This window comes from Halyomorpha halys, unplaced genomic scaffold (assembly GCF_000696795.3).
Source record: "Halyomorpha halys isolate HHAL.00 unplaced genomic scaffold, Hhal_1.1 Scaffold555.1, whole genome shotgun sequence".
In the NCBI taxonomy this organism is placed as follows: Eukaryota; Metazoa; Arthropoda; class Insecta; order Hemiptera; family Pentatomidae; genus Halyomorpha; species Halyomorpha halys.
Genome location: NW_027116372.1, coordinates 67178 through 76119, shown reverse-complemented (window position 1 = coordinate 76119; position 8942 = coordinate 67178). Strand labels below are relative to the sequence as shown.

Sequence of the window (8942 nt, the reverse complement as noted above, 5' to 3'; positions counted from 1 at the left end):
CAGAAAGAGAGAAAACTACTCTTTTCAACACTATCAAAATATTGTAATTTGGTTAAAGTATACGCGAATAATATTTTATGAATCTTGAATTTTATAGCATCTTTGTCATTAATTTTAGTTTATTATCAGTTTCAGCACAACAAAAAACATAATATCAATCAATTTTTTTTACTGAAAAGTTGTATAATCAATAGAAAATATTAAAAATTTAATGCCTAATAAATAAACTCCAAGATAAAGGTAAAGTATCATACTAAAATTCTTGTTAGACAAAGAGGAGTAAATTTTGATTTAGCCATTAACAAAACAATGTACTAAATATTCAGTGACAAAACAAGGTATTAAAAACAAAAGTTGACTTGATTATAATAAACTTTTAGGGGCTAAAAGCTTTTGATTTATATGAGGAGAAGATGGTCGGGGGTGTGGTCAGCAACACACTAATAAACAAAAACTTATTTATTTGTGGATTTATTGATCTCTGTTTTCTTCCATTATCTTTATTCAGTTATTTTTATTTGTTTTTGTTTTTTTGTTGCCCCCCCCCCCTCCCCCCATCCCGACCATCCTGTTCTCATATCTAAGGTCAATTAGCAACACCTCCTTTTGAATTATAATCTTCCAAAAGTAAACGGACTTCTTTTTTTTTCAATTTTTGAATAAAATAAATTAACAAAGAGAAGCTTGGAAATATCTAACATGATTATAAATAAGAGATGAATAAATAAAACACGAACCCAAAGCTTTCCGAGGTCTTCGATGGTTGAAATATGGCGGTAGCTGTCTGCGATACACTGTGGGTGTCCCTCCCTGAGTACCTTGTGCAGGACATGGCAGAACTTCCAAGCAGAGATCCTATAGGCACAAACGTAAGTTAATAACAGTCAGTTTTTACTTTCATATATACATCTCCAGGGTGTCCTATATAATTTGGCTAAACTGTTAATGAGTAAAAAATACTAGTCTCATACATTATTTTATTATTATTGTTGATGAAGTCAAATTTTCAATTTTTAAATTAATACAAAATTTGAATTTATACAATCAATTTCCCTTTTATAGTCGATTTCTTGAAGAAATCATCTCAGAAGCAAACTTTTTTGCCATCTTCAGACAATACACTACACCAACGAGCTCAGCAATATTCCTAACAAAAAGATGAAAAAATATATAAAAATGATGCATCATGTTTCAAGGGTCCAAAATCGCATAAACCCTTCAATGTTGAAGACACTGAGATGCATTTTGCAGAGTCTTTCATAACGTTTTAAAAACTACAAATGAAAATGTTAAAAAGTAGATTTTATCAGCAAACCCTGAGTTTGAAAAAAAGCAGTAGCAATTGATAAAACAGTAGAAGTAAACAAACAACTTTGTCCTAGACTATCCGTTTAGCTGTGAAAAGCATTTTAGTCGAACAAGACCCTACATAAAAAAATACTTCCCTTATAAATTTTATCTACAAGTAAATAAAAGTAATGCAGTAAGGGGAAGGATTGCAATCATAAAGAAATTTGAGTTTTTAATGAAAATACACATTTTAGGTCTCCTACCAAAAACCAAGTCTCGCCAATAGTCTCGGTGTGTCTGAATAGTTTAGCTCAGAAATGAAAAGTTCTTCTGAACTAAGCGTACTAAACTTAAAGTAGAAACGAGGGATGTTACAGTAATATTTTTGCTAAAATCAACTTACTGTAAGTCCCCCCTTAAAACATCAATTTTACACTTCTTTTTTTAAAATACTGGTTTTATAAGACTGATTATAGTGTACCATTAAATCATTTTTAATGAAAAATAGGAATCCTCAAAGAACTAGTCATAATAAATAGGAGACGTCATATCAACTATTTTAAATGATTAAATTGATAATATTAATTAAAAATCAAATGAAAAACAAACCTGTTATCCATAAGAGGTAATCGATGGACAACTGCCCAGAAAGTCTCAGCACATTTCTCATGAAATGTTCCGAGTATTGCACCTACAAAAATATTAAATTATTAAAAAAAATAAATTACTATATTTTTCAAAAATAAAAAAGATAAACATATCTTAGATATTATTTCAATATTTAATTAATGTTCACCTTAATAAGCAATTTTAAATTCATGATTTTATATTTTAATCATTACCATAACAACCCCGATTTATTTTAGAATGCAGGTAGGTATATGGGCACTGGTAACTAGGGAGAAAAGTCTGGCAAGTGTGCCGAGTGATACTTTTTGCCAACCCCTGAGGTTGTAGTCTGTTTATAACCAGAGTGCATGATGCATTTCTTGGTACTACAGGAAATAAATAGACTGCCGGTGATGGGAATCGAATCCGTTCAGTATTGGCACTCTGAAACCCTTCACCCAACATGGCCTCCAGGTATGTTAACAACAAATGAAAGGCACTGTTCCCTCTATCTCATCTACAACTTATACCTCAACATCACATGTAAACCCCATTAGCGAGAAATATTTTTAACTCGCAGTAGTAATCAATTTTTGCCATTTTATCTACTGTTGTTGATGTTTATAAATAACCTTCCACCTCAGTCATGTTGTTTAATATTTATATTATGATTTAGTTTTGATACTTATTAAGTTCTATATTTCTTTTTTAGAAACAACTTCATTAATTTTATGATTGAATAAAAAAAAAATTAATAAATGCAATAATATACAAGTAGTTTGAAACAATGAATAAATTACATAAAATTATTATTTACTGAAATAACATTAAACTTCTGGAATGGTGCGCACAACTAAAATGCTAGAAAAAAATTTAAGATGGTGGCTTCAAGACAGATGTTTAAAGTTATATAGTAGAGGAAGGTTTTCTCTCCCTAAGTCTAATTTCCCATTCTAAGCTCCGCCCTCAAGGTTCTCCTTTGAGTTGATTGTCTATTTATAAGTTCCATAGTCAAAGTCCGAGAGACAAAGAAAACTTTACATGTTCTATAAATAAAAAAATTGAATCATGAATTTGAAAAACAATTTATAAGTCAGGAAGACTAAATTTGTGAAAAATAAACAACATGATCAAATCGTAATGGTTCAACGTAACCCAAAAAAACTAATAATCAAATTGTGACAAACTCTGAATCTATTGGGTAAGTAATTAAGACAATTAGAGTCATTACGGTATTTAAAATTGAACCTCAATTCTCAACTTACGGAGTTTCTCAAATAAATCAAGTTTTTGAAAATAAGAAAAATAATAATTACAAAATCAATAAATATGTAAATAGAGGCTGTGGTGGCAGAGTGGATTAATGCGTTAGTAGTAAGTAATCAAAGTTAAGCAACATCAAGCGTGTTCAGTACTGGGACACCTGAGATGTTTCATTACTCATGACAGAAAGCCACAATTCTCCCCTCTCTCTCTTTTGGTTTCATGAGGCCTGCCAAACTACTAGGATTAACTCAAACAAACCGAGCATAGGAGTCGTGAATTATCCATATACAATTGGTAAATTCCCTTATGAAAGACCAATTTCACCAAAAATAGTTTTAAATATCTATTTCATGATACTATACAAGATCATTTAAAAAACATTATTTAAAACGAGAGCGGAATTGACCAATATTTGAAAGAAATATTCAACAAGATACTCTGGCCACAATTAAATGTGTGAAGTATTATACTAGGGATATTCATGATCTTTGGTTTAACATGTTAAAGCGTGTTAAATGGAAAAACTCATGTTAAATCGAAAAAAATTGCCTTCTTTTACCGTGGTAAAACGAAATAATATTTAACATGGCTGAGAGTCTGTTACTTGGTCTGTTAAATGGAGAATGACGTCACACAATAGACCAGTTGAGATCGCCGCCATTTTTGTTGTTGTGACAGCTCAGTTCTTTCGTGTGTTTGTGGTATTCATATCCCTGTTATTAAACCAGAATGGATAATTTTAATGATACATTTGAGAAAAAAACAGTAAAAAAAACAATGTAATTTCATTCTACTATCTGAAAATTTGTAAACGCTCGCCAGATAAAAATCTCACTATATGAACCATGTAATTATTCTTAGGGGACATATGTCCCAGAATAAAGTTATTTTTTCATTTCATTTCATAAGCTAAACTTTCACACAAATTCCACTTTTCACTCACTCTAGGCATGTTGTAATTAATTACTTAAATCAAAACTGAAGTAAACAATAACATTGTCTGGAAGGTAGGTTATAAACATAAAAGCTTATACAACAAGTTGCTGAGAAAATCCGCTAGGGGCTCTTATGCATTTAACGTTTAACATGACTTTAAATAGGGCTGCTCACAATCTTATAGTTATAACATTTAACATGGTAAAACATTTAACACATCATGAATACCCCTACTGTAACAGAAACTCATACTCTCCAATTGAGAGACAGGAGCTCACCCAATTAGACCTGCACTGTCAGAAGTGTAAACTCCTATAACTTTCTACTCTCTTATCATAATATAAAAATTTTCCTGCTAGAATTTACCAGTGTTGCCTCTCACTACTGATGTTTCATCCTCCCATCACAAAAACAAATTTACGCCCATTTGTATTTTTTTCCTTGAGTGGTAGAATGTCAGTAAAGAAGTTTCACTTCATAAACAAAAGACAAAAATACTATCTTAACTTAATGAATTTTATATTGATAAAAAAAAAAATAATTAAATTTGTACTACTACAACTCATGAAGAGTGATGGGGTTCAGTACTCTGTAAGGAAGTACTGATACTAGACCAACAGTTGTGCAAGGAGGTGATTAGGTCAGAATAACGCTCGACTGCCAGATTTTTACTCAATTAAGAATACCCACTTGATGAGGCTGGGTGGAACCTGGAGGTCTTCCAGATCCACAAGGATGACTTACAACTAAAGTGAAACAGAAAATAAACATCTGCCATAGCCGGATTCGAATCCTTGTCCTTGGAGTTAGTAGCACTGTGCCTTACTACTGAGCTAGTTGACGATGTGTAAGTCAAATGTCTAAGAAAGAGATTAGCAAAGATAGAAATATTTCCAACAAGCAGATTTATTTTCGGAATAATCTTAAAACGCTTTTGAAAGTTTCAATATACGTCATAACATTATATTAAACACATATCGAATAATTATTAACGAATTCATACTCCATAAAAAATACTCATTTTTCTTCTATGATGGACAATAGGAGTTTTATTAACCTATCTTTAAATTTTGTTTCAAAATTCATGTACGATCTATTCAATGAATATTTTTTTTTTATTTTCCTCGAATTCTTCATAATTAATATGAAACATATGTTCAATTAAGTTTTAGGAAGATTAATATTTAGAACTGAAAGTTAGATTATTCCAAATTTAGATAGCAAAATTTAATTTTTAGTAACAGAAATATATAAAGATAATTTGGAATAAATAAAACAACAGAACAGTGTATATAAATATCAAAACATGCTTTATTTATTAGTAAGGTTAAAAATTTAATTTATAAATTAAAAACACAAAATCATACTTCTAACATGTTTCTCTTTAACTGGAGTTTCTGTCTGGTTTATAGCCTTGCTAATGCTCACGCCCTGTAACAAAAAACAAAAACAATTTTAATATTTCTTTACAATATACGTTATTATTTTCTTTTAATTATAAAATCAGTTTTAAATGTTAACTTTAAAAATTATTAATGTTTAATGAATACAAAAAAATTATAAAATCACTTTAGAATGAAAAGCTGCCACAATATTCATCAATTCAATCTGCAGATGTTAAAAGAAAAGTTTACTTCCAAAGAAATTAAACAATTGTCACTTGTTGAGGAACTCCTTTGATTAAAATCAAGTCAACAGAATGCTTGAAGAAACACAATTTAAATAAAAATGATATTTTTATTGTACGTCTGCAAACTAAATAATAACAAAGTTAAAATAAAACTAGTTGCTTCAACAATAAGTCAATGTTAATTATTTGTTTAAAACATTATTATAATAAAAACTTTCAGAGACATTTAAATTTTGGAAACTTACAACTTAATATAATAATAGATGAATTAACAATAATATATGTTTTCATATAGAATATAATGTAAAAAATTGGTCATGTGGTAATCATATCACATTTTAAATTAGGTAAAAGCATATATTAAATTTTAATAATTATTTAACGATTTAATTACAATAAATTTAAATGGACTCCATGATTTTCATTGAATACAGTTCAATATTTTAAAAATTAAAAATAAGCATAAGAGGTGTAGATTTTCAAAACTAGTCAAATCAGATTTTAATTTACAGTTTAGTTGCTTTATTATCATGAGATTAAAAAATTTCTTCCAAAAACAGTTAAATCATGTCTGTGCATTGAATGGTTCATTCATGAACAAGAGTCGTATCCATGGCAACTATAGCTAATTTTGGCCCATCTCAGGAACATTATCCATAGCAGTGACTTTGAGAAATTAGTTGTTTTACAGGATAACATTTTTGCTACGCGCATCAACTAAAACTGATAATTTGTTCAAACTTGACAATCAATGAAAGATTAAAAATCATTGTTCTAATGCAATCAGAGATTGGAATTAATATTTAACTGATTAGGGATATTAAAAGTAATAAATACTGTGAGAATGCAACACTGCATAATCAGGTAACACTGAGGAAGAAAACATGCGGAAAGGAGGTTACGTTGGGTTTTTTAGTTGGAACAGAAAGGTGTGAAAATTCTTCCTTACTTGCGAAAGATGTTTTTTTATTTATTTTTTTTCTGACTGATAAACTATTAGCCATTACAGTGATTCATCGTGTTGTCAGAGACGCTTTATTTGATATGATACAAGAAAAGTGGTCAGACACAGATGAAGAAAATTGAAGATTGAGGTGATTTAAAACATTAGGTGTCTATTTAGCAATGTTTTATTGAAATAAACTATTTATTTGTTGTATTGTGAATAGATGATTTGAAATTATTGTTTCTAGTGTATTAAATTAGGTTATATTGAGCAAATATCTGAAGTTTCCTAAAGGTATTTGTTTCACCCTTCTTTTCCTATTTTTATCATTTAAAATTATTAGTCCCTTACAAATACTACACTAAATAATAAACAAGAGGGATAAATAAAATTAAATATGAAAACCTAAAGGGAAGTGTAAAAGAGACAAATTAACCTCAAAACTTTTTTATCTTTTCGATAAAAAAAATTTAGATAAAAAAAAAGTTCCTTATGACCAAGCGATAATGAACATTAAGGTCTGAAATAACAAATGATTTTTTATTCGTATTAAAAAAAAAGTATGGACTAAAAAAATATTTTAGAATAAGATATATAAGTGAACAAACTTGTTGAGAGCTTTATCTTCAGTGAAATTTCCTGCACATTTTTCCTTACAGATAATTTAACACTGAAACCTTGATGTCTAAAATTAGTTAGTTTTTTATTCTTTCAGTAATTGACATCCTATTTATCTAACTTTGCAATATTTTACATAATATTATTTCACTTTGGCTACATTTGTACTAGTAAATATATTACATTTGATTCAAATGTGAGGATCATTAATAAAATATTTTAATACCATTGCAATTTTAATGACTATTTTTTTTTTTTTTTTAACCTATCTGGAAATATATTTATTGTAAGAAAATGTCCGGATGGTTTTCAGGAAAGGTACAGCAGAAAAAAAACTATTTATTAGCAATTAATGTATCGCCCCACTTTGCAGGGCTTCATCAGGGCTAAATGAGGACAAGATAAAAACACAGTAAAATATGAAAGACTAAAAAAACTAGATAAAATGATTTTAAAAAAATAAAAACAAATTATTTAAAAAAATAATGTGGTAAAGTAAAAGAATATAAATATAAATTAATAGAATACTAACTAATAAGAAGTACAGTAAAGAATGATACCTACAATCGTACAATTGTAATTCTATCACTCATTACTGTACTTGCTATTAATTACTGTAAAGTGGGGTAAAACATTGATTACTAATAGTTTTTTCTAGTATAGCGACCTCAGTACTATTCAGTGGACACCGCTTTAGCTACTGCAAAAACCGTTACCAGCCACCTGATGCAATCTAATTGTCTACAAGTGAACCACTACAATCATCACATAAACATTGTATATTGATATATGTATTATTTGTTATATATACTTTAATTTCACACATATAAAAACCATATTACATATTTTAAATTCATAAATTTATTATTTGAATAAATAAATTGCAATCTTCCAGCCAATCCGGCCATCTTCATTGGCCGAAAAAAGAAATAAAAAGTTTTGAGACTATACTGGATAGTGTTTGAATTATTTATTAAAAAATTACCAGTCTCAAGAAAATATTAAGATTATAAATAAATTGTAATATTCAAAATTTGTTTTAAAATAAATAAAAGTAAAAGTAAATAAATTTTTCTTTGATGACTGATGGTTCTCTTCTTTCTAATAATGCAACCTCTGACAGTAAACCAAGGATTGGTCTTCTACTAATTTTCAGCAAACGTCCAATCCACCGGCCATCCAAACTAAGAGTCCTTTCTCCCTTCAATTATACAATCTTGGATGATTGCTGATTCTTGACTTCTTGGTTCTACCACTGACAATAGAAAAAGGATGGTCAGCATCACCTGTGTCCAGGAGACAGGTCATCTCCTCGGTGCCTAAACAACAAGTGTTCTCATTTCTTTGTTCATTCTCATGGCTTGATGTTCAATCGTGATTTCCAAAATTGATTGTAGCACAACCGCTCTAATTGAATTGCTATGATTCATAATGTGAATACTTCATTGATAATTGTTATTGTCTTCTATTTCTTCTTAGATTTATTTTTACTATAATTATCGTAGAGATACAACTAAAGTTGAAAAATTTCAATCCACCCACTCAACATAGCAGTAATTCCACAAACTTCAGGAGGACATGTGCTGCCATCTTGAAATATTTGAAACAAGTTTGTTTTGGCGTCCATAATAGTACAAGAGCCCAAGA

At 29.2% G+C, this 8942-nt stretch overlaps 1 protein-coding gene and 1 long non-coding RNA gene across 2 annotated transcripts in view; one reads left to right on the top strand and one right to left on the bottom strand.

Moving 5' to 3' along the window:
• Hip1 (Huntingtin interacting protein 1) overlaps window positions 1-8942 on the bottom strand; it is a 66334-nt gene that overhangs the window by 45286 nt on the left and 12106 nt on the right. Inside the window, exons 2-4 of the mRNA XM_067053180.1 lie at window positions 5469-5532; window positions 1900-1981; window positions 738-855 (exon numbers count right to left, since the gene is read on the bottom strand). Coding sequence (XP_066909281.1) covers window positions 738-855; window positions 1900-1981; window positions 5469-5532 — 264 coding nt within the window. The remainder of the gene's footprint in view (window positions 1-737; window positions 856-1899; window positions 1982-5468; window positions 5533-8942) is intronic.
• On the top strand, window positions 6161-6887 carry LOC136797217 (uncharacterized). The gene is made up of 2 exons (XR_010845058.1): window positions 6161-6660; window positions 6732-6887. It is a non-coding gene; the product is annotated as an uncharacterized lncRNA (long non-coding RNA).